This window comes from Balaenoptera borealis (genome assembly GCF_965194805.1).
Source record: "Balaenoptera borealis genome assembly, chromosome: 1".
NCBI lineage: Eukaryota > Metazoa > Chordata > Mammalia > Artiodactyla > Balaenopteridae > Balaenoptera > Balaenoptera borealis.
In genome coordinates this window covers 76,934,147-76,959,205 of record NC_138860.1, presented here as the reverse complement: position 1 = coordinate 76,959,205, position 25,059 = coordinate 76,934,147, and the positions used below count along the sequence as shown (strand labels likewise).

The 25,059-nt window shown below is 43.7% G+C and overlaps 1 protein-coding gene across 1 annotated transcript; it reads left to right on the top strand.

Annotated features, from left to right (window-relative positions):
* PCP4L1 (Purkinje cell protein 4 like 1) lies at window positions 1-23,378 on the top strand. Its single transcript, XM_082407751.1, has 3 exons — window positions 1-248; window positions 21,600-21,654; window positions 22,260-23,378. The coding sequence occupies exons 1-3, from the start codon at window positions 240-242 to the stop codon at window positions 22,400-22,402; spliced, it is 207 nt and encodes a 68-aa protein (XP_082263877.1). The 5' UTR covers window positions 1-239; the 3' UTR covers window positions 22,403-23,378.
* The last annotated feature ends 1,681 nt before the right edge of the window (window positions 23,379-25,059 follow it).

Here is a 25,059-nt window from a genome sequence, read left to right as displayed (position 1 = left end):
GAGGCTCGCGGAGCGGCTCTGACAGGACAGGGTCGGAAGGGGACTCCTGGCAGGGAGCTGAGCGCCCGGAGCTGGGGTGCGGGCACTGGAGCAGCGGCTCTCCGCACTAACTCTCCTCGCCTCGTCAGCGGGGCCCCTGCCTCAGAGCCCGGCAACTCGCGGCCGTCGCCCGTGCAGCCCGAGTGCCCCTTGTCTCCCCTGCACGTGTCGCGCCCCGCACGCCCCGTCTGACCGCCGCGATGAGCGAGGTGAGAGGCGCTGCCCGGCCCCGCCGCTGCGAACTAGGGCTGCGGCGCGGGGAGGCCGCGGCTCGGGGTCCCAGGGCTGCGAGGGAGGGTGCTGCAGCCCAGAGCCGCTGAGAATCTTCCCGGGACGCCCCCTGCCTCTCTGGGAAAGCTCCCACCTTGGAGTGCTGGGGAGCGATTGGAAGAGGGAGGCTTTAAGTTCCCTGACTGTCGGTGGAGATTTTGGAGGACTGGAATCGACTGTAGAATGGGAGGGCTGAGGTCTCAGGTCGTAAGTTTTATCCTCAGGATACTGCCCTCTGCATAGGTCTTACTGCTCCGAGGTTACTCGGGCTTCCCTTCACTCCCCTGACTTCTGAGAAAAACATTAGCTTCTGTCTTCCCTCTCCTAGGGCTGTATTGCTTTTACACTCCTTATGTAGCATTCAATGGAGAACTCCAGCCCTCGCCCCCTGGGGTGGCCACTTCGTCCCTTTTAGGAAGGTGGCATCCTACCCTCCACTCATTCAATCAAGAACCAACCGTTGGAGGGACCATTCTGATATTCAGAAGCCTTGTAGTGGGGGCCTGTCTGGCTCCTGGGGAGATGTCCCCTTGAAGAGTAGACCTCCTTCTGCAGCGCTTGTTACACCCTGAGTCTCCACAGGGTCCGTGGTCATCCGAGCCAGACCCAGTCCATTAACTGTGATTTCCTCTATTCAAAGAACACCGTCCATCCGTGGGGGTCAAAGCAGAGACTGGGAAAGACCTCTCCCATTGTTTGACTGCATTTGTAGGCATCCAGAGACAAGGATCTTCCTTTCTAAGTGAAGTCAGTATGGACAGTGACATCACAGGCTTGCTCTCTGCAACCCCTTTCCTAGTACCCAGGATCTTGTGTTAAATCCAACATCTCAGCTATATGCCAGATCCCAGCTCTACTGCTTACTAGCTATGTGGCCTTAGGCAAGTTTACTAAACCTTCCTCTGCTTCAGTGTTTTATCTGCAAAATGGGGGTAATACTGGTTGTTCTAATGATTAAATGAGATAATATATGCCAAGTACTGAGAACAGTACCTGGCAGAGAGTAGGCACTCAATGTATGTTAGCTATTGTTATTATCTCCCTCTCTCTTTAAAAATTTTTTTTAGAGTATTTCAGAAAACTAGCATGAGAAGTCTCAAGGATACAAGGTTAGTGAAGGGGTAGGACCCTGTAGCCGAGGTCTCAGTTTAGATCTTCATCTTTAGTAGGAGCTCTGCTGGCTCCTAACAAAAGCTCTCGTCCAGGGAGCCAATTAGTGCCAACTACTATGTTTTGGTTGCCATGTCCACTAAGTTTATCCTGGAAAATTCAGCTACTCTGGGGGCTGCAGATGAACTAAAGTGGTTTCCTGTCCCTCAGATAGTTGTGACTGTGACCACAGCAGCCTTTCAGAAAGAAAGAAAAGGAAAAAAAAGATTCAATCTTCTTTCCTTTTGCTTCTTTCAGCCCTAATATGAGAAGAGAGGTTTTCTTTGCCCTCTTTTCACAGAGGTCTAGAGTTCAACGCCCCCCTAGTGTTTCTAAATCTGAAATTTGCAATTCAAGCCATCCCCTGGAGGTTTGTGATCTGAAGTCTATGCCAACATGAAGATGTGTGGTTAGCCTGTGCTTTTTAGGGGAAGTGCACAGCCCCTCTGTAGGATACACTACAGGGGCTGAGATTTAGGGTGATATTTGGTGGAGTGACAAAGCTATCACAAAGCAGTGTCAGGAAAAATAATTTGGTGTTTGAGGGGAAAGTCAAGTCTTGACTTAGCAGCTGTACTTGACTAGCCTCAATCAGGAACTCAGTAGAATGATGAGAGTGGGATCCTTGGATGGGAAGTAACTGACAGCGTCTGCAGGGCTGCCTGGCCTCCCAGGCTGTCAGAGTGAACTGGTCCTAACTAGCAATTTAGCCGTAGAAGCTGCCTCCTAATACAGAGCTGAGCCTGGCTTCAGGGATGAGTATTTATAAAATCCAGAAGCAGCCACCTGGGCTTACACAGAGATCAGCTGTCTCTGAACCAGATCCCCAAAGGGCCTCTGCTTCCCTAGAGGCCAAGATCCAGCCTGTTTTCTTCCTCTTGTAAAAGCTATGAAGAAAAGTGGAAGTGTTGCCCGGAGCTCTGAAGCTCTAGGGAGACTCCAAACTTTTTTATTTCTCTCAGCCCAGCCCCAGGGGTCTTCTCTTTCAGGCTGGAGCCCTAGCCCAGGAAAGCCCTGTGCACTCTGAATCTTATGTAAGCTTCACCTCCCCCACCTGCTTATTTTCTTGCTTCAGTGAAACTGCATGAAATGAGAGAATTTGGGATCTCTTTAAGAGATTCCCATTTCAAATGAAGAACAAAAATTGGGGAGGGGGTCTCCAGACCTAAAGGAAAAGTGTAGGGTCCTGGTGACGCTGCTGGGGAGGGTCTCTGGTTATTCTTTCCCTTCCTGGCTCTTTGCTGTCACTCAGTACTGCAGCAGAGCATTTCCCTGTGAGTGTGTGTGTTCGTGTGCAGAGGAGCTGCAGGGGCTCATCTCCAGCTTGTCTGCATTCACAGCTGCAGGCAGGACTTGATTGCTGTGAATCACAGTCTATCTCTTATAGTTTAATAACTTTTTGCTAGTTTCGGTGAAGAATGGGGCTGGGAGATGCATTCAGTCCCTGAGGGCTCTTTCCTATAATCCCTTGTCATATGGTGTAGCTGGTGGCTTAAAGCACACTTGCAAGTTCTTCTGTGATCCTGTTGCACTTCTCAACTGTAAAAAGCCCAGCTGGAGGCATCCCTTGGTCCAGCAGTCATTCTGCTGAAATGGGGGTTATGGATGACTGGTAACTAGTTCCATGGTGTCTGCCCCATAGTGTCTGTCCCCAGGCTGGCAGGGGATGGAGCAAGGGACAGATCAGTTAGAAACCTCACCAGAACCAGTACTTCCTCCTTTATTATTCTGCTTGCTGTCCTCTTAGGTAATAGGAATGGGATATCACACTTTGGGGATCACATTCTCCTTCCTGTGCATATCTGCCTGAATCTACAACCTTCTCCACAATGGAAGTTTGGTCAGGGTGACATCATTCTGTTATGTCTTCTGTGAACCATTTGTTAGGGAACCTGGTAGGGACTTGGAGGAAATCCAAGTTTCTCTCTTTCTCTCTCATTGGTATTTTATTATGATGATGATTATATTGGACATATAAAACAGAAGAGCTTGATATTGGAAAGCCTTCCACCTCTAGAAATATCTGTCTTCTGAAGTAAGAGAAACAAGAATTTGGTTCTAGAGCTTGCTTATCCCTTTCTTAGTCACCAGTTCAGGTTGTTGGCTTTAGCTGCATGAGCAGGAGACTCTGGCTGATAAAAGTGGATGACTTTGTCATCCTGTGACCTGGGAATATAGACGAGTCTTCTTCCTAAGCTGCAGCTGTGATCAGTAACACCTTAGAATGTCAAGTCTCTATAGGGTCAGGCACCGTAAGTATTGTGGCTGGAGTCCGAATATGCAAACCTGATGTGTCTTTCATGTCTGTCCATGGAGAGTCTTAAGTGATGACAGTGATGGAGATAGGGCTGCAAAGGCAGAGGAGGAAGTAGGATCAGGTCAATCAAGACAAGTCACTACCTTGTCTTTTCAAGGTAGTGGTTCTATGAGTGCTTCCCCCTGTTTTCTTTCTGTTTTTCTATAGTTCCAAATTGTCTTTCATGAGTCTATGTTATCATGGAAAAAATAAGCTTAGTTTTGCAAAAGTCCTTCTATCTAGAAGAAATACAGGTATTTTTTTTTTTACCAAGAAAATCTCAAATAATATATCAAAACATTTTAGCGATATAATTTCAGATTTGTCAAGGAACCCTAAAGATCTTCTGGTCCAATCTTCTCATTTTACAGATGAGGAAACTGAGGCCCAAACCTTATCTAAGTTTACACAGTATTAGAACCAACACTGGGGCATAGAACTGCTGCCTTCTTATCCCCAAAGAACTTTCCCTAAGACTCTTTTAACATGTGACTCCAGTGATAGAATGATTTAATTTACATGCAACTTTGAAGGAATATATTACAAATACTTTCTACAGGAGATCTAAGCAGTGTGATTTAATAAATCCTGAGCAAGAGGATAGAGAGAGAGGAGAGACCAACATAGGATGATATGTATCAAAGGGGTAAATTTTGGTAGAATACTAGACAGGGTAAGCACTATTCTTCCTATGCAAGACGACTAGTCACCTTAAAAGTGGGTGCAATGAATGTGCTGAAGTGGAGTAGGTAAGTTAATAAGAGTGTAGGAAGGGGGAAGTCTGGGGGTCCTCTTTTCATGCATTCTTAGTTTCTGGTGTCCATCACTGATTTCCATAACTGTAAAGCATCAAGGACCAGAAGGAGAGGTTTTCTTTCAGAAAAGAAAGGAATGAGCAATTCTCTTAACTCTAAAGTATTTGACTTGGAGGATCCAGCGTAGAAAACAGGTATCTAAGTAAAATTGCTGTACCTGATAATCAGACAGGCACTGAACATTTACTCCTCCTTCATTTGGCCACTTGACTTCCAAAGAGAGTACAAAAGCTTTGGGAGGAGAAATCTAGAAGAGGGAAAGAAGAACACATTAGGCTGGCAAAGTAAGTGATGAATACTAAGTGCATGATTTTTTAAATTCGTACTCCAGACCTACTTCTCAAAGTGGCTTGACTTGCCCCAGAATTATTTTACCTGTAAGAGTAAGCCAAGTCAGAAGCAGATCCCAAACCGCCTTTTCTAAGAAATCTGCATCCCTGCAGGTGCCTAGACCTCATCACATTCTCCTCCCTGAAGCCTGATTATTGTTTAATTCCAGGCTGACGCCAGAAGGCAGGCCCACCTAGGTTTCCCAACCCCCCATCCAGGGAAAAGAGGTGCCATTTACCATTCTGTTGTCCTTGGTGCTGCCTCCCTCCCACACAAAGCCCTCCAGCTGAGTGTTTGCTTTGTAGGCTGTGGTGGGATTAATACGTTTATTTTGGGACAATAACGCCATGGGTGGGATGCACACTGAAGATTACAGTAATAAATGATGCTTTGGCACTACTCTCTCTCCCCCACCCCCTACCCTCAGTATGAGGTGAAGGCACAGTTCCAAGCTGTGTGCAGAGCACCACAAATAACTACTCATTAAATTGTGGCAGCCCATGCTGGGGGGAAACGGGCGGGGGCTGTTGACTCACCGCATACCATGAGTTGGCATAGCCAAAGAATTCTGCCTGACTCCAGTGAGGGGTACTGCTATTTCAGGAAACAGGGGTGGGATGGCTGAGTGGGGAAGGACAGACCAGGGGGCTTGGGAGCTCGGACTGCTTAGGTTCTATTCCTGTCTCTAAGGTATCTGGGTTATATTCCATGCATTAGGAAACATTAGGAAAAGAATGTGTGTCTGTAGAACCTGGAGTAAGGATTCCTAGTTCTTTTTCTATTATTATCTTGAGGGTGACCTTGAGCAAGTCTTTCTGAAGCTGTTTGAGGACTGCAGCTGGTTGCTGCACTGAAAGAATTGAAACAGTTCCAACAGTGCTCCAAAAACAGCAGTCCAGGGTCTTTCAGGGGCACCAGGGGATCCCAAAGGCCTCTCTAAGGATATTTAGCAGTGAACTTCATTTATCATTGGGGGAGAACATGTCAGCAGGGATAAAAGGGTCCCTGGGGGGCTGAAGCCTCTTTGTCACTACTTGAAAGCAAATGCACTAACGCCTTTCTCCCTTCACTTTCTGCATCTCTAAAGCAAGCAGGGAGCTTACAAGGCCTAGGATTTATTTCAATACTAAGGCAAGAAAGGGGTCTTTGGGGCTCATGTTTAGGATTTTTAGGATTCAGGCCCTTTTTAGATTTCCCTGCCCTGGACTATAGGACAGTATTCTGAGTCCTTGTGCCTATTCATCTGAGCTAAGTGATTCTAACAGTACTATAATGTGTATATGACGTGTTTTCATTTGCCCAGCATCCAAGCTATATCATGCAAAAGCACAGTATATGTGATCCAGATACAGTGAGGTGCTCCTTTGTTCCTGTCTGTTGCTGCTGCTAACAACCTGTGATACCTCTTTAAAGACCCCAGTGGGATGAGGAGTATGGGGAAATCTGGGTAGTTTACCTTTCCCATGGTTAGTTCTAAATTGCTGCTTGGAACAGAGGGGGTGACGCTATCTTGCCTCTTCGCATGACAATGGTTGCTGTGGCAACACCATTAAAGATGAAAGAGACAAAGAAAGGAAGAAATGCAGCCTAAGAAGGGGGCAGGGCGAGTAGGACCTAGAGTTATAGGGTACCTATTCCCCAATAGTGACAGCTATAGGGAAAAAGCACCTAAGTCGCTACCACTTTGACTATTTTCAGGTGCTTTGCCAATACTAACAAACTATCCTTCTGAGGCAAGGAATGGATTTACAGAGTCATCTTGCTGATACAAAGGATTGATTGAGGAGATATGGTCTATTTGCTCCTGAGCACTAAGCATCTTCTCCCTGTGGCCTACCAAAAAAAAAAAAAAAAAAAAATAGGGTGTGTTTGTGTCTAAGGGTTCTTTGCAATGAAACATGAACACTAATGGAGGTGCTGTATTGGAGGTCCCCTCTGGTACACCTCTGACCTGGGAGTAGTTCCAGGAGGCTCCAGGGTTACAGACGTGGGCAGCTGCTATACAGAATACAATTTCTGCCCAAGCAGACTATTGCTGGGCCCTTTACCAAAGGTTTAGAGCTACTGTCAGCATTTTTGGGGACAGACATTGAGAATACAGGGAGATTGTGATTCCCAGGGTTGGTTTAGGGTAGAAAGAGAACAGTTATGAAACTCCTTTGGTAGCAGAATAAGCCTCAAGGGCCCTTAGAGCCATCCCAGGTATTCCCTTCCTCCTTCAGTCTCACTTGGTGAAGATATACTCTGTGGCAGCTCTACTCTTTGATTCCAGACCTTGAGCCAGGCAACAACCCAGTAACTTGACCTATTCTTATATTCAATCCAGAGTTACATTACTTCAAAATAATAACTATTTATTTTGATATATGCTAGGTATTTTGCATACATTTTTTCTAAGTCTTTTCACCTTTTAGGATAAATATGTTTTCTCTTCTGCAGATGAGATGTCTGAGCACAGCAAGGCTAACTGATTTACCCAATGTCACACAGCTAGTAATGGGAGAGCTGGGATAGTCAATGCAGATCCAGGATATGAACTCGGATCTGTCTAACTCTACCTAATATGACATATTGCTTCCACCAGGAATTTGAGGCTTGAGAAAATTTTAATTCACGTAAACAAATATCTACTGAATACCTACTATGTGCAAGACATAGGTTGCAGTTACTACAAGTGATGCACAAATAAATGGACCGTGCTTTCAAGGAAATGGACTCTGGTGGGGTGGTGAAGTTGGGGAAGGGGAGGTAAGACAAATACACAGTAACTATAATACAGGTAACATGAAATACACTCCTAGAGAAGATCTTCCCCTTCATCCTCAGCTGTTTTTCAGGCACATCTACTGATGTGAGGAAAAGCAATGACCTGGCTTCACAATCTCTGAACCAGCTACAGAATGAGGCCCTCAGCTATCTGAAAACAAATTAGACTTCAGAAATCGTGGTGAGGTGGCAAATAAAGCAGAGTAGGAGCTCCCTTCATTTGTTCAACATATACTGAGTTTATATCGTGCTAGATCCTGGGACTACAGGAGTGAGTAAGATAGACACTGCCCTTACCCTCATAGCAAGTTCCTCATAGGAACTCGCACAGAAATGGAGGAGACAGACATTAAATATCTAATCAATAAATTATTATTTAATTACATTAGTAACAAGTCCTACTAAGGAGAAATACCAGGTGCTGTGAAAACTTATGAGGGTCCTTGCCTAGTCTGGGGAGCTAAGAAGGGCTTCCTGGAAGAAGGAACCCTTAAGGAGAGCTCTGAAGGATAAATAGGAATTAACTAGGTAAAAGGGGAGCAAGGGTAAGGGAACCATGTGCCAAGATCCTGAGGTGAGAAGGAACAGAGATGAGGTTACCGAGGTAATCAGAGGCTGCATAATGTAAGGCCTTTTAGACTGTGTTAAGAATTTTCTTCTAAAAAAAAAGAATTTTCTTCTTTATCCTAAGAGCATCAGTAACCTCTTGGGCTATTACCGTGGTCCACATAAGAAACAACTGTGTTAGGATGGTGGAAGTGAATGGATTAAGAGATATTTGGGAGATAAACTTAATAGGACTTAATATTGAATTGGATATGCAATGTGAAGGAAAGAAAGGTGTCAAGAACAATTTCTAGGTTTGTGGCTTGTACAACTGGATGAAATGGGGAATACTTGCAGAGGACTAGGTTGGGTAGGTAGGATTATGAATTTAGTTTGAGACACAAAGAGTTTGGAGTTTCCATAGAACATCCAAGTGGAGATGTTTTAAACCTCAGAGGAGATTTCTGGGATAGAGGTATGCAGTCTGCCCTCTGCATCCACGGGTTCCACCAACAGTGGATCGAATTTCTGAATCTGAGGATGCAGAACCCATGGGTACTGGAGGGCAGACTGTACTGTGCCATTTTATGTAAGGGACTTGAGCATCTGTGGATTTTGCTATCCCTGGGGATCCTAAAACCAATCCCTCTTGGATACCAAGGGAAAGCTGTACATTTGAGCCGTCAATGGCATTCTGTGCTGTTCAATATGGTAGCCACTAACCACATGTAGCTATTTAGCTTATTAGTTATTAATAAATTATTAACTTATTAAATAAATTTATAAATTTTATTCCTCAGTTGCACTAGCCACATTTCAAAATGCTCAATAGCCCCATGTGCCTAGGGGATGCCGTATATTGGACAGCACAGATATAAAACATTTCCATCATTGCAAAAAGTTCTTTTGCAGGGGTCTGCAAACTTTTTCTGTAATGGGCCGGGTAGCAAGTATTTTTGGCTTTGTGGGCCCTGTGGCCTCTGTTGCAATTACTCAACTGTGCTATTGTGGTGCAAAAGCAGCCACAGACAATATGCAAACAATGGGCATGGCTGTGTTCCAGTAAAACTTAATTTAGGAAAACAGGCCGTAGACCAGATTTGGCAGTGAGCAATAGATTGCTGACCACTGTTCTATTGGATGGTGCTGTATAAATGATAACTGAAGTCATAGGTGCAGATAAGATCATCTAGGAAAAGAGAACAGAAGGGAGCCTAGCCCTAAACCTCGAGAGCCCCCAGTACTTAAATATTGACAGAAGTGTCCAGAAAGATAGGAGAAAAACCAGGAAAAACTGTGATGTCCCAGGAGCCAAGGAAAGAATATGTGTCAAGAAAGGTGAAATGATTAACAGTATTGAATGCTTCAAGAGGTCAAGCCAAGTGGAGCTGAAACTTTTGCATTTGATTTCTTATCATAGAGCACATTGGTTTTCTAAAGAGGCATTTCAGTGGAGTAGGAGTAGAAGCTAGGTTGAAGTGGGTTGGAGAGTGTGTGGGAGGTGAGGAAATGGAGACAGTAAGTGTTCTGAGAAGTCCAGCTATGAAAAGAAGAGAGACGTGAGAGACCCTGGCTCCCACCCCTTCCCCAGTCACCTGTCTACTCTACCTTTCTAACTGCTCCTTCTCAGTCTTGGCTAGCTTCTTGACCTCTCAACCTTTTTTCCCCTTAAAAAAATAACTTATTATTTAATAACTTATGTTACTTGTATAACTTAATAAGTTAATAAGGTATAACTTACATGCAGTAAAATGGACTTTTATCTGGATATAGTTCTGTGAATTTTGGCAAACATATACATCATGTAACTGCCACCACAATCAAGATATACAGCAGTTCCATCATCCCCAAATTCCCCCATTTTCCTTTATAGTCACCCCTTCCATGACCTCAGCCCTTAGCAGCCACTGATCTGTCTGCTGTACCTATAGTTTTGCCTTTACAAGAAATATCATATAATTGGAATCATACAGTATACGTGTAACCTTTCGGGTCTGGCTTCTTTGCTTAGCATAATGCCTTTGAAGTTCATCCATGTTGTTGTATGTATCAGTAGTTCATTCCTTCTTTAATTGTTGAGTAGTATTACATTTTATGGATGTATTACGATTTGTTTACCCATTCCTCAGTTGAGGGACATTTGGCTGTTTCCAGTTTTTGGTGATTACAGGTAAAGCCGTTATGAACATTCACTTACAAGTTTACGTGTAGACGTACGTTTTAATTTCACTTGAGTAAATACCTAGGAGTAGGATTGCTGGGTTGTAAGAAAAATGTACACTTAAGAAACTTCCACACTAGCTGTTCCATCTTACATTCCCACCAGCAATGTCTGAGAGTTCCAGATACTCTGTATCTTTGCCAGCACATCGTATAGTCATTAAAAAAAAACCAACAAAAACACGTGTGTGCATGCATGCGTGCATGCGCGCGCGCACACACACACAACCCCCTCAAAACAACAACACAAAAAACATTCTAATAGGTGTATAATGATATCTAATTGTGGTTTTAATTCAAATTTCCCAAATGACTAATGATATATATATGTTCATGTGCTTATTTGCCATCCATCTATCTTCTTTGGTGAAGTGTCCAAATATCTTGCTCCTTTTTACAAATTGTATTCATACTATTGAGATTTGAAAGTTCTTTATATATACTGGATACAAGTCCTTTATCAGATTTGTGATTTGCAAATATTTTCTTCCAGTCTGTAGTTTGTCTCTTCATTCTCTTAGGAGTGTCTTTCAAAGAGCAGTTTTTAATTTTGATGAATTTATAATTGTTTTCTTTTATGGATTGTGCTTTTGGTGTATCAAAGAAATCTTTGCCTACCCCAGGGTTGCAAAGATATTTTTCCCCTGTATTTTCTTCTAGAAGTTTTATAGTTTTAGGTTTTATATCCATTTCAGGTTAATTTTTGTATAGGGTGCAAGATATAGATTGAGGTTTTTTTGCACATGGCTATCCAATTGTTCCAGCACTATTTTGAAAGGACAACCCTAACATTTTATTTAGTTATTTATTTTTATAGATCTTTATTGGACTATAATTGCTTCACAATGCTGTGTTAGTTTCTGTTGTACAACAGAGTGAATCAGCCATATGCATACATATATCCCCACATCCCCTCCCTCTTGAGCCTCCCTCCCACCCTCCCTATCCCACCCCTCTAGGTTGGCGCAAAGCACTGAGCTGATGTCCCTGTGCTATGCTACTGCTTCCCACTAGCTATCTATTTTACATTTGGTAGTGTATATACATTGATGCTACTCTCACTTCGCCCCAGCTTCCCCCTCCCCCTCCCCCCAGCTTCCCTCTCCCCCTCTCCCCATGTCCTCAAGTCCATTCCCTATGTCTACGTCTTTATTCCTGCCCTGCCACTAGGTTCATCAGTACCATTTTTTTTTTTTTAGATTCCATAATATATGCATTAACATACGGTATTTGTTTTTGTCTTTCTGACTTACTTCAGTCGGTATGACAGACTCTAGGTCCATCCACCTCACTACAAATAACTCAATTTCATTTCTTTTTATGGCTGAGTAATCTTCCATTTTATATATGTGCCACATCTTTATCCATTCATCTGTCAATGGACATTTAGGTTGCTTCCATGTTCTGGCTATTGTAAATAGTGCTGCAATGAACATTGTGGTACATGTCTCTTTTTGAATTATGGTTTTCTCAGGGTACATGCCCAGTAGTGAGATTGCTGGGTCGTATGGTAGTTCTATTTTTAGTTTTTAAGGAACCTCCATACTGTTTTCCATAGTGATTGTATCAATGTATATTCCCACCAATAGTGCAGGAGGGTTCCCTTTTCACCACACCCTTTCCAGCATTTACTGTTTGTAGATTTTTTGATAATGGCCATTCTGACAGGTGTGAGGTGATACCTCATTGTAGTTTTGATTTCCATTTCTCTAGTAATTAGTGAGGTTGAGCATCTTTTCATGTGCCTCTTGGCCATCTGTATGTCTACTTTGGTGAAATGTCTATTTAGGTCTTCCACCCATTTGTTAATTGGATTGTTTGTTTTTTTGATATTGAGCTCCATGAGCTGTTTGTATATTTTGGAGATTAATCCTTTGTCCGTTGTTTCATTTGCAAATATTTTCTCCCATTCTGAGGGTTGTCTTTTTGTCTTATTTATGGTTTCCTTTGCTGTGCAAAAGATTTTAAGTTTAATTAGAACCCATTTGTTTATTTCTGTTTTTATTTTCATTACTCTAGGAGGTGGGTCAAAAAAGATCTTGCTGTGGTTTACGTCAAAGAGTGTTCTTCCTATGTTTTCCTCTAAGAGTTTTATAGTGTCTGATCTTACATTTAGGTCTTTAATCCATTTGGAGTTTATTTTTGTGTATGGTGTTAGGGAGTGTTCTAATATCATTCTTTTACATGTAGCTGTCCAGTTTTCCCAGCACCACTTATTGAAAAGGCTGTCTTTTCTCCATTGTATGTTCTTGCCTCTTTTGTCATAAATTAGGTGACCATATGCACGTGGGTCTATCTCTCGGCTTTCTATCCTGTACCATTGATCTATATTTCTATTTTTGTGCCAGTACCATAATGTCTTGATTACCGTAGCTTTGTAGTATAGTTTGAAGTTGGGGAGCCTGATTCCTCCAGCTCCGTTTTTCTTTCTCAAGATTGCTTTGACTATTCGGGGGTTTTTGTGTGTCCATACGAATTGTAAAATTTTTTGTTCTAATTCTGTGAAGAATGCCATTGGTAGTTTGATAGGGATTGCGTTGAATCTGTAGATTGCTTTGTGTAGTATAGTCATTTTCACAATATTGATTCTTCCAGTCCAAGAACATGGTATATTTCTCCATCTGTTCACCCTAAACTTTTAATACTGGGGTTCCTCAAGGCATGGTCCTAGACCCACTTCTTTTCATTCTAGTTGTGGTTGAAGAAGGAATTCAGATTGAGGAAGACTTTTTTTTTTTTTTTTTTGGTTTTAAAAAAAGGAAGAGGTTTTATTTATAAGCAAGTCAAGAGAATTGATTGTGAAGATTCCTGAGGAGGAGAAAAGGGGAATGGGATCTAAAGCTCAAATGGAAGGACGAGACATCATCTGAATGCTGATAAATGCCCTGGAAGGAGGTATGGGGTCAGGAAAGGGAGGATATTGCTGTGTCATTTCCCTCTCTGCTGTCTCTCAAAGTCTGAAGACAAAAGACCCCTAAGCCATCAGACCTCTCCTTTTCCTCCTTCCACCCTGGAAGGGAGAGTCCACAACTTTGAACTGCAGAGGAAACAAAAGTATACTCATGGGGAATTGGCACCTACTGCCAAGATGATGGAATGGAACATTGGAGCACATCAGGCCCAGAGGTGAGGAGAAAAGGAACACAGGAAGGTAGGCAGGGAAAGAAACTAGGGCCCTCTAGGGAAAGGCAAGAGTTGATGGGCCTCATAGTTGCTAATTACATGTTGAGAAGTAAGAAACATTTAGTCCTGTGTAGGCAGTGAGGCTGAACTGAACCAAGCTTCAACTCACTAGAAACTTGGAATAACAGGCTTAAATGTAAGCAAGAGAGTCATTTGAAATGGAAACCAATAGGATGATCCTTCACATGGAATTCTCAGAATCTGAAAGGCTAGCATCTGGCCCTGGGAGTGAAGAACACACACACAGGCTATGGCTAACCCCCAGGGGTCAGCCCGGTATGTGTCAGGAGGCCCACTGGACAAACGTCAAGATGAAAGCCAGAATCAGCATGGCTAGCTCAACTAGCAGAGCAGGAATCTGAGTCAGTAGACAAGGTCTGGGATCAGGTTCTCAAATTACAAGTAAGCTTTCCCCATATTGGGAGGACAGGACCCTCTAGAGTGTATATCAAGAAAGTGTTGGGGACTATGGATTGAGAGACTGGTCCTTGAATACAGCTGCCTAACTGTGGGAATGGAAGGAAATCATGATCTCTAGGACTTTCCTTCTTACCTAGGGATTGCTCTGCTGTGTGGGAAAACTTGTCTATTTAAATCAGTTTCACACTGGACATCCGTCTCATGTGGTATGTATGTACCACATGCATACACATGCTTACGCCTTTGGCTGGAGACTGGGATACAGCATAGCATAATGTTCAAGAGGGTGGACTCTGGAGTCAGACCACCTTGGTTCAAATCCTGGCTTTGCTACTTCTTAGCTGTATGACCTTAGGCAAGTTAATTAACCTCTTCTGGCCCTTAGTTTTCTTATCTGTAAAGTGAGACTAGTAACAATACCTATCTAATAGGGCTGTTGTAAGAATTCAACGTGTTAAAGTACTTAGAAAAGTGACTGGCACAAAGTAAGTATTATATCAATATATATGATTATTAATAAGATGAGGTGGGGTGGCATTCTAAAGTCCTTGATTTCTTCCAGTTCCCATAGATGGGTCCCATAAGGAAAAGGAAGGATTTGCTAAACCATTTCCCTGTTGTTATTTCTGGTCAGAAGAGCTCAGTATTGAAAGAAGTAGAAGAGCACCTGAGAGTTTCCAGTAATCCATACCTGGCTAGAATGAGAGGCTGAGAGAGAGCGGCTGAGAAACGCTCACCTGTCACAGCTCTTGTGGGTAAGCACTGATCCTCTGGAGTTGTGAGTTTTTGTAAGAGACACTCTTACAGCACATGTGGTTTCTGGTTCATCCAGAGTGGACCTCCGTGCCTCCTAGGTTTAGAAATATGGTTAATCTGATGGCTGTCAGATGGATGCACCAGAGGACCTTGATTCATCTAAAATTGCTGAGTTTCTGGAAGAAACACAGGAGGGTTAGGGCAGAGACCAGGGACCAGTAAAGGGCTGAGTATGACGTAGAGGGTGGGAGCTAACAACCTGTGACCTAACTGCCCCCACCTCCCACCTCAGCAAATCACTAACCACTAAATCCAGAAATCCATAGTGTTCAGAGTAGCTATTTGAGAACTGGCTGGAGAGGGTACAGGGAGGAGGGGCAGATTGAAGCCCCAGCGTATTACTTTTTAGCAGAAGGTGTGAGAGAGATTTCAAGGGGCATTGTGAGTAATAGGGGTTTTCTTCTCCTTTACAGAACCCTTTTCTAGTCTCCCTAGTGACCTCTCCTAAATTTAAGCCAAATGGAGCTGAGAACCCCTGGGTGGCTAGACAGCAGCTGAGCCATGGCTCCATTCCAGGGTCAGTAATCTCAGGAGAGACTCAAGAAGGTGACAGCTGGCAGGGCGGAGGGAAAGGGGTGGCGTGTGAGGTTCAGTCCTGACAAATATTCCTGCTTCGAGGATTCTCAAGGTTAGCTGATATGAGAAGGAAGGTAGAGGAAGGGACAGCTACTCCAGGGGAGATGCTTAGAACTGGGGTCCAGATTTTCCTCCAAAGGGGAGGGATGAAAGAAAAGAATTGGTGGATTAAGGGAACAGGCTTAGAGAGAGAGAGAGGGATAATTGTTAAAGCAAGGATCAGATTCAGGGATTTGCTGGCAATAAAGAAAGTAGGATTTGAAGTCAGAGATCATGGGACTGTAGAACTTGCCTCTTGACCTGAGACCCTCTTGTCTGGACTATTGACTGTTATCCTATTACTAAACACCCCATCTATCTCATGCTTTTGCAGTGTGGACAGACCTCTTGTGATGACAGCGTGCCAGTGTGGAAAGTGTCACCTAGCTAACTACTGGGTCATTACATTGATCATGTGCCAAAAAAAAAAAAAAAAAAAAATATATATATATATATATATATATATATACTGACTGCAGGAAGATCATGGGAAAAGAAAGAGTAATGAGTGGCCAGTCTCCCAATAGTCTCAGGAACAACCCTTCCTCTCATGGAAACGTTTTTTTTTTTTTTTTTGGTGAAAGGGGGACTAGCAGGAATTCTGTAGGGTTTGGGGAACACCCTTGTGCATGTTCTTTCAGATTTTTAAATAAAAATGTACATATACATAGATAAGCAATCAATATATTTTACAAAAATTGGACCATATCAACTTTTCTTTTTAAATTTAATTGTTTTTGGCTGCACTGAGTCTTCGTTGCTGCACGTGGGCTTTCTCTAGTTGTGGTGAGCAGGGGCTACTCTTCATTGTGGTGTGCAGGCTTCTCATTGCGGTGGCTTCCCTTGTTGTGGAGCACGGGCTCTAGGGCGTGTGGGCTTCAGTAGTTGTGGCTCACAGACTCTAGAGCATAGGCTGAGTAGTTGTGGCACATGGGCTTAGTTGCTCCGTGGCATGTGGGATCTTCCCGGGCCAGGGATAGAACCCATGTCCCCTGTATTGGCGGGTGTATTCCTAACCACTGTGCCACCAGGGAAGTCCCTGGACCATATCAACTTTTAAAAACATTAGAGCAGGGCTTCTCTGGTGGCGCACTGATTAAGAATCTGCCTGCCAATGCAAGGGACACAGGTTCGAGCCCTGGCCCAGGAAGATCCCACATGCCACGGAGCAACTAAGCCCGTGCGCCACAACTACTGAGCTTGCACTCTAGAGCCTGCAAGCCACAACTACTGAGCCCACGTGCCACAACTACCGAAGCCTGTGCGCCTAGAGCCCATGCTCCGCAACAAGAGAAGCCACGACAATGAGAAGCCCATGCACCGCAACGAAGAGTAGCCCCCGCTCACCGCAACTAGAGAAAGCCCACGCACAGCAACGAAGACCCAACACGCCAAAAAATAAATTTATAAAAAACAAAACAAAGCAAAAAAACATTAGAGCAGAAATTAACAGAACATTGTAAATCAACTATACTACAATAAAATTTTTAAAAATAATAAAAAAAAATTAAATACTTATTTTATAACTGTCTGCTCTCTCCAGTACTTTGCAAGATGCTAGGAATACACAAATAAATCACAAGACTTGAAAAGGCGGTATAAATGTGACCAATATATCCTTTGAAAATCACACATGATCAGTAAAGCCATCTTTGGCCCAAATTTTAACATCCAAAAAGATGGGATTGTCCATCTACCTAACAATTTTTAAATTTGTGATTTATTTTAAAAGACACTTCCCTATCAAACATAGCACTGCATCAGCGTTTTTTATCTTTATTTATTTATTTATTTATTTTTGGCTGCGTTGGGTCTTTCGTTGCTGCACATGGGCTTTCTCTTGTTGCGGCGAGCAGGGGCTACCCTTCGTTGCGGTGCGCGGGCTTTTCATTGCAGTGACTTCTCTCATTGCGGAGCATGGGCTGTAGGTGCGCGGGCTTCAACAGTTGTGGCACATGGGCTCAGTAGTTGTGGCTCGCGGACTCTAGAGCACACGCTCAGTAGTTGTGGTGCAGGGGCTTAGTTGCTCTGCGGCATGTGAGATCTTCCCGGACCAGGGCTCAAGCCCGTGTCCCCTGCCTTGGCAGGTGGATTCTTAACCACTGTGCCACCAGGGAAGTCCCAGCGATTTTTATTTGAATAATTTTTATTTTACTTTCAATTATTATTTTCTTCTTATTTTCCCCTAACTTTCTGTTAGAAAAATTTATCAGAGTTGAAAGAGTTGTTCAATGCACATCCATATCTTTTCCAACTAGATTCAGTAACTGTTAATATATTAGCATATTTGTGTCAGCATGTGACGGTATTCGATCCTGTGGACATAGCACAGTGGCTAAGAGTGTGGAGTTGGTCTGCCTGGGTCCCAGAGCCAGTTCCACTGTTTTCTAGTAGTGTGGCTTGAACTTGGGCAAGATCTTTAACATCTCTAAGCCTGTTTCCTCAACTATAAAATAGGATGACATCTCAGAGATTTCAGAGGATTAAATGGGATAGGGTTTGGCGCATAATAAATGCTCAGGAAGTATTATTTGGGTACTTGTCTTATCTCCTCACTCAGCCTGGAAGATAGGGACAATATCTTGACTGGTTTTACTTTGTTTTTTAAAAATTTTTGGCTGCGTTGGGTCTTCGTTGCTGTGCGCGGGCTTTCTCTAGTTGCGGCAATCAGGGGCTACTCTTTGTTGCAGTGCTCGGGCTTCTCATTGTGGTGGCTTCTCTTGTTGCGGAGCATGGGCTCTAGGCGTGCGGGCTTCAGTAGTTGTGGCACGCGGGCTCAGCAGTTGTGGTGAGCGGGCTTAGTTGCCCCATGGCATGTGGGATCTTAGTTCCCTAACCAGGGATCAAACCAGCGTCCCCTGCATTACAAGCCGGATTCTTAACCACTGGACCACCAGGGAAGTCCCTTACCTGCAGAATTTGACACAATTAATCACTCTCGTCTCCTTGAAATAGTTTCTTCATATGGCTTCTAAAGTACTATAATCTCTTGACTTTTCTCCTGGCTTCTTCTCAACTTTTCTTTTTCTTTTTTTTTTTTTTAAACATCTTTATTGAAGTATAATTGTTTTACAATGGTGTGTTAGTTTCTGCTTTATAACAAAGTGAATCAGTTATACATATACGTATGTTCCCATATCTCTTCCCTCTTGCATCTCCCTCCCTCCCACCCTCCCTATCCCACCCCTCTAGGTGCTCACAAAGCACCGAGCTGATCTCCCTGTGCTATGTGGCTGCTTCCCACTAGCTAGCTATCTGTTTTACATTTGGTAGTGTATATATGTCCATGCCACTCTCTCACCCTGTCACATCTCACCCCTCCCCCTCCCCATATCCTCAAGTCCATTCTCTAGTAGGTCTGTGTCTTTATTCCCGTCTTGCCACTAGGTTCTTCATGGCCTTTTTTTTTTTTCCCTTAGATTCCATATATATGTGTTAGCATACTGTATTTGTTTTTGTCTTTCTGACTTACTTCAGTCTGTATGACAGACTCTAGGTCCATCCACCTCACTACAAATAACTCAATTTCGTTTCTTTTTTTTTTTTTTTCGTTTCGTTTCTTTTTATGGCTGAGTAATATTCCATTGTATATATGTGCCACATCTTCTTTATCCATTCATCTCTTGATGGACACTTAGGTTGCTTCCATGTCCTGGCTATTGTAAATAGAGCTGCTATGAACATTTTGGTACATGACTCTTTTTGAATTATGGTTTTCTCAGGGTATATGCCCAGTAGTGGGATTGCTGGGTCGTATGGTAGTTCTATTTTTAGTTTTTTTTTTTTTTTTTTTAATAAATTTATTTATTTATTTATTTATTTTTGGCTGTGTTGGGTCTTCGTTTCTGTGCGAGGGCTTTCTCTAGTTGCGGCGAGCGGGGGCCACTCTTCATCGCGATGCGCGGGCCTCTCACTATCGCGGCCTCTCTTGTTGTGGAGCACAGGCTCCAGACGCGCAGGCTCAGTAATTGTGGCTCACGGGCCCAGTTGCTCCGCAGCATGTGGGATCCTCCCAGACCAGGGCTCGAACCCGTGTCCCCTGCATTGGCAGGCGGATTCTCAACCACTGCACCACCAGGGAAGCCCCTATTTTTAGTTTTTTAAGGAACCTCCATACTGTTCTCCATAGTGGCTGTATCAATTTACATTCCCACCAACAGTGCAAGCTCTTCTCAACTTTTCTTATTGATTTTTCCACATTTCTACAACCTCTAATCACCGGAATGCCCCAGGATTTGACCCTTTTCTCCTCTTTATCTGAACTCACACCCTTGGTGATCTCACCCAGTCTCATGGCATAAATGCCAACCACATCTTAATAACTCTCTAATTTATATCTCTAGGCAAGAGGCTTCTCTTTAACTCATCTTGAATATCCAACAGCTTATAAAAACATCTCCTCCTGGTAGACAATGGACTTGAGGACACGGGGGAGGGGGGCGGGGGGGGAAGCTGGGACAAAGTGAGAGAGTAGCACTGACATATATACACACTACCAAATGTAAAATAGCTAGTGGGAAGCAGCTGCATATCACAGGGAGATCAGGTGCTTTGTGACCTCCTAGGGGAGTGGGATAGGGAGGGTGGGCGGGAGGCTCAAGAGGGAGGGGATATGGGGATATATGTATACATATAGCTGATTCACTTTGTTATACAGCAGAAGCTAACACAACATTGTAAAGCAATTATACTCCCATAAAGATGTAAAACAAAACAAAACAAAACAAACTCCTCCAGGATAATTAGGTAGGCAATCTCAAACTTGTCCAAAAACAAGCTTCTGATCCTTTCCCTAATACCTGCTCCTCCTGCTGTCTTCTTCATTTCAGGAAATGGCAATTTCATTTTTTTTCATTTCCTCAGCCCAAAAACTTTGGAGCTATCCTTGAGTTGTCTCACTATGCCACTTAACCAATAGTCGTAGCTTGAAAATACAGTTGACCCTCTGTATCTGAGGGTTCTGCATCTGTGGATTCAACCAACCAAAGATTGAAAATACATATTTTTTTAAATTCCAGAAAGTTTCAAAAAGCAAAACTTGAATTTGCTGCAAGCCAGCAACTATTTGCATAGCATTTACATTGTATTGACAACTATTTACATAGCCTTTACATTGTATTAGGTATTATAAGTAATCTAGCTTTTAAAGTATGTGGGAGGATGTGCATAGGTTATATGCAAATACTTGCCAATATACAAATAAATGCCATTTTATGTAAGGTACTTGAGCATCTGTGGATTTCGGTATCCTCGGGAGTCCTGGAACAAATCTCCTGTGGAATCTGAGGGACAATTGTATACCTAGAATCAAACCACTTCTCACCACCTCCACTGACACCTTTTTGATCCAAGCAACCATTATCTCCTGTCTAGTTTTCTGCAATAATCGCCTAACAGATTTTTCAGCTTCCTCCCTAATGCCCCTTATGTGCAGATTGAAGGTTTCTAATGGCTTCTCATCACCCTTATGATAAAAGTCAAATTCCTTAAAAAGGCTCCCAAGGCTTAAGAAGACTCCCAAGGTCTGACAGAGTCTGCCCCCACTCCCAGTTATCTCTGATCTCATCTCCATGGTTCCTCCGTCCTCCTCCTCTCCACTCCAGCTACGTTGGACTCATGCTATTCCTCAAACACGCTAGTCACACTTCCACCCCAGGGCCCTTGAAAGCTCTTGCCGACCATCTACAGCCCTTACTCCCTATCTCCTTCAGCTCTTGGCTCAGATGCCACCTTTCAGAGAGGCTTTTCCTGACCACTCTGTATAAAACTGTATTTCTCCATTCCCACCTGGCAGTCACTACCTCCCTTCCCTGTCTTTTCTCTATAGCACTTATCACCACTTAACATAATAATAATTTTGTTTATTCATTTGTCTATCTATATCCTAGAATGTAAACTCCATGAGGGCAGGGTTTTTTCTGTTTTGTCCTCTACAGTTTCCCTAGCACCAATCAATACTTGTTGAATAAATTTTGATGACTTTTCTCCCTCTCTCTGATCTCGAGACCCACTTCTTCAAAAGACTAAGGGATGTACCTGGTAGTAGGAGGGCTTGAAAATGATGATGGTGAGTCTACGGGGATGGCACCTTAATACTTCTGTGAATAGCTAATATTCTGAATTTTCTTTTCCAGCTTAACACCAAAACATCCCCAGCAACCAACCAGGCAGCTGGCCCAGAGGAAAAGGGTGAGTGGGGGTGGGCTAAGCAGTTTGTAGAGCAGGTAAATATAGGGACATGAAGACAAGTAGGGCTGTAAGCCTGGAAGCTCCTAAAGTCAGATGTAACAGGAATAAGAATGTGATAAGTGAAACAAAGCACTAGGTTAGGACTACTATATCTATAAACTTCCTTCCACTTTTTCCTAAGAAGTAAACCTACTAGAATTTACTCTTTGACTTTAGAAACTGGCTCTGGAATGCTTGGAAACAGGTACAGTGATAGGAAGAAACTCATCAAATAATCCCAGCCTCTGTCTCAATCAGAAATTTAGGGAAAACAGGGGAAAGTGAGTGTGCTCTGGGACTCTGAACTGTAGGATTTAGGAATAAGTGGTGATAGAAGACATTTGTCATCTTGGTTCAAGAGTTGCAAAGCTCCTGAGTACCTACTATAGCTAATTCTCACCCCAGGTACCCTGACTCAAGCTTCTGGGAGAGTTATCAGGCATTCCTGGTCCTAGCAAAGATTGGGGGATGTCACAGAGTCCAGCAGAAAGTGGACTTTAACCACTGTATTTGGGGCCTGGGGCAATTCAGCTTTACTCATTAATGAATCTCTCAACTATCTGCAGGGAGAGCTGGCAATACCAAGAAGGCTGAGGAGGAGGAGGAGATTGATATTGATCTGACGGCACCAGAAACAGAGAAGGCTGCCCTTGCTATTCAGGGCAAGTTCCGGCGATTCCAGAAAAAGAAAAAGGATCCCAGTTCCTGAATAACCAACCTTACCCTTCACCTTGCTCCCTTCCCTCCCCTTCTCCACAGCTCTTACTCCCATGTATCTTTGTCTCTTTGTCCCTCAAGCTTCTCGTTGAGGCAAGTCCAACCCTTATACATTAATTTCTCTGGCCCCTCAAGCCATCGCAGCTGCAGAGGCACAAGGAACACAGGGAAGATGAAGAATTCAACAGGCAGCCACTTGCTTAAGGGTGGAACGTTTTCTCCTTGGGATACAGCTCCTTGATCAGTACCTGTGTCTGACTTATGAGGTTGAAGAGGAAGAGGATTTGAGGTTGAGAGAGGGACCCCTGACAATGTGGGAGGGAGGGAAAAGTCTTCAGAGTAGGGTGCCCGAGGGTGGGTCATATGCCCTGTTCCACTGGTTACAACATTCGCACTTCAGGTAGCATTTTTCCCCTTCACATCCTTCTCATCAGGACCTCAACTTCCCTCCTATGAGCTAAGCCACCATGGGAACTGGAGCCTCCCTTTCCCCTGGGCAGACCTAAATCAAGCTGCTCCCATGTTAGTGCATGCTCAGTAGATTAGTTCCAAGGAAGGGAGACTGGGACTGGTAGAGACAAGGAAAAGTTTCCTTCATCATCTAGTCTAGAACCGTAAGGGGCAGAAGTGGAAGAGGTTCAAGGGGCCACAGGCAGGGAAATGGGAAGATTTGGGAAGGAAATCGCCAATTGATTTGGGAAAAAAAGAAAAATGAAGGAGGAGGAGATCTCTAAGGACACAAGTTACTGCTGGTAAAGGTGTACTATATGAAGGATTCTTGGGGCTTTGTTAACCTGCCTACCTCTAACCCCTCATGCCTAGCCACCCCCAGAGGCCACACAAACCAAGTGACCCTGGTAGTTCCCACCTGCCCCACTGTGGAGTCAGAGCAGAAGTGGAACAGCCACTCTGTGTGATTTTAGCATGTTTAATAATTATGAAAACAATAAACAAAATCCTTAAATGGGGCCATTTGACCTCTACTTCTGTTTTTTCTTGGGAGGAATATGAATATAAGCCTGAGCTGGCCTCAGGGAGGGTGGTAGAGCAACTGCACGGATTACATGGTGGCTCAGGAAACTAACACAGACCGAAGCCCTCTCCTACCTTCCTTCCCTGACCTTGTCCTCACCTTGATTCACCACCCACATTGTCTCTATCTGCTGCTATTTCCACCCCCGGTGCTCCCCTGCAAGGGTGCCCATCTCCTTCCCTTTCCCCTTCCAGCGAGCACATGCTTGGTGGATCTGCCTCTGAAAACAAACCTGATCTTCCCTTCCTCCCTCTCCCCGAATGACCTGTGCTAGCTGTCCCTCCTGCTTTGTCTTCCTCCCACATCCCTCCTCCTCCCCTCCCACTGTTTTCTCAAACTTAGGAGAAGAAGCAGATGACTCTGGGTCAATAGAGAGCACCACTGTCACGCTGAAGATTTTAAACCATGAATCAAATGGTGGCTTACATTGCTGAGAAATGATTTCTATACATTGAAGCCAGAAGCCAAATGCTTGAAGGTCAAACAAGGAATGCTTTCTCTCCCCCACTCTCCTCACTTCTTAGTACTGATTTAAGAATACAGAAGCTGGAATCATGCAGCAGCTCTGAGTAGGAAGCAAGGAACAATATCCCTGGAAGCAACCTATATTACAAAGTTTATCCATGCCTGACAAGCCATGGCTATAGACTATCAGGAGGATTAAACAGTAATTCATGGGAAGGCCCTCTTCTCCTGTTGCCAGAGACGAGAAGGAAATTTTACATTTGAAATCTGTTCTGAGGGCAGTATAGTGATGATGGTGGCTTTTAGTCCTGGACTCAGGGGCAAATAAAAGGATAACCTCATTGCCACACCAGGTGTGTGTCCAGTATGTCCTGGTAAAACAGGAGGATTCCCTGTTCTCTAGTTCCGAGGACACAAGATGGGGATTAACTGTACTGCACTTTGGTCTGCCCCTATTCACACTAAAGTAAAACAGATACTTCCTGTTCCTGGTGGTATGAGCTTCTGAAAGTTGGCTGGTGCTAGGGCAATCGTGGCGTTCTCTGTCACCAGCCCTCTCCTATAGACTCTGCTGCTTGGAGGATACCTGCTGATTTGTTTTTTGCCACACTGATCTGGAGCATGATTTTTTTCCCTTCACTACTACTAGTTCCAGGGTACTATGCTTGTCCTCATGCGTTTTTTAAAGAAAGGGCATGGTAGCAAAAACATAGTCTGTTGCCTTGGGAAAGATAGTTTGAACTGGAAAGAAAGGTTTAGGCATCTTTTGCTGGACCAGTGGTAGTTCTCAATAAAAGTTCTGAAAGCTGGTTTCTCTCTGCCCAGGCTGCTTACTTCTACCATAGGGCACTCAAATTGAGCCTTTCCTCTCTGGCATATCTGTAACTCCTCCTTGGGGCCATAGAATTCTGTCTCTCTGCCAGAGACACGATCCTTGAGTACTGATCACTGAGAAATTATTCCTGAGTGCTTTGTTCTGTGGAGCAAAAACCACAAGTCTTTGAGGGATCGGTGAATACTCTTATAATAAGTGGTTTAGCAGAAGACACACGCATTAGAAACAGTCGAGGAAGAAAGCAAATTCAGTTGTCACATCTATATCACTGATAACTCTTTTGGTGCTTTTTCTCTGTGTAGGCGTGGCAGAGCTG

What these genes read in the sequence shown, in the direction of transcription:
- PCP4L1 (XM_082407751.1), top strand. An exon ending in AGCTGGCCCAGAGGAAAAGG is followed by an intron (nt 21,655 to 22,259) that starts GTGAGTGGGGGT and finishes AACTATCTGCAG; the next exon opens with GGAGAGCTGGCAATACCAAG.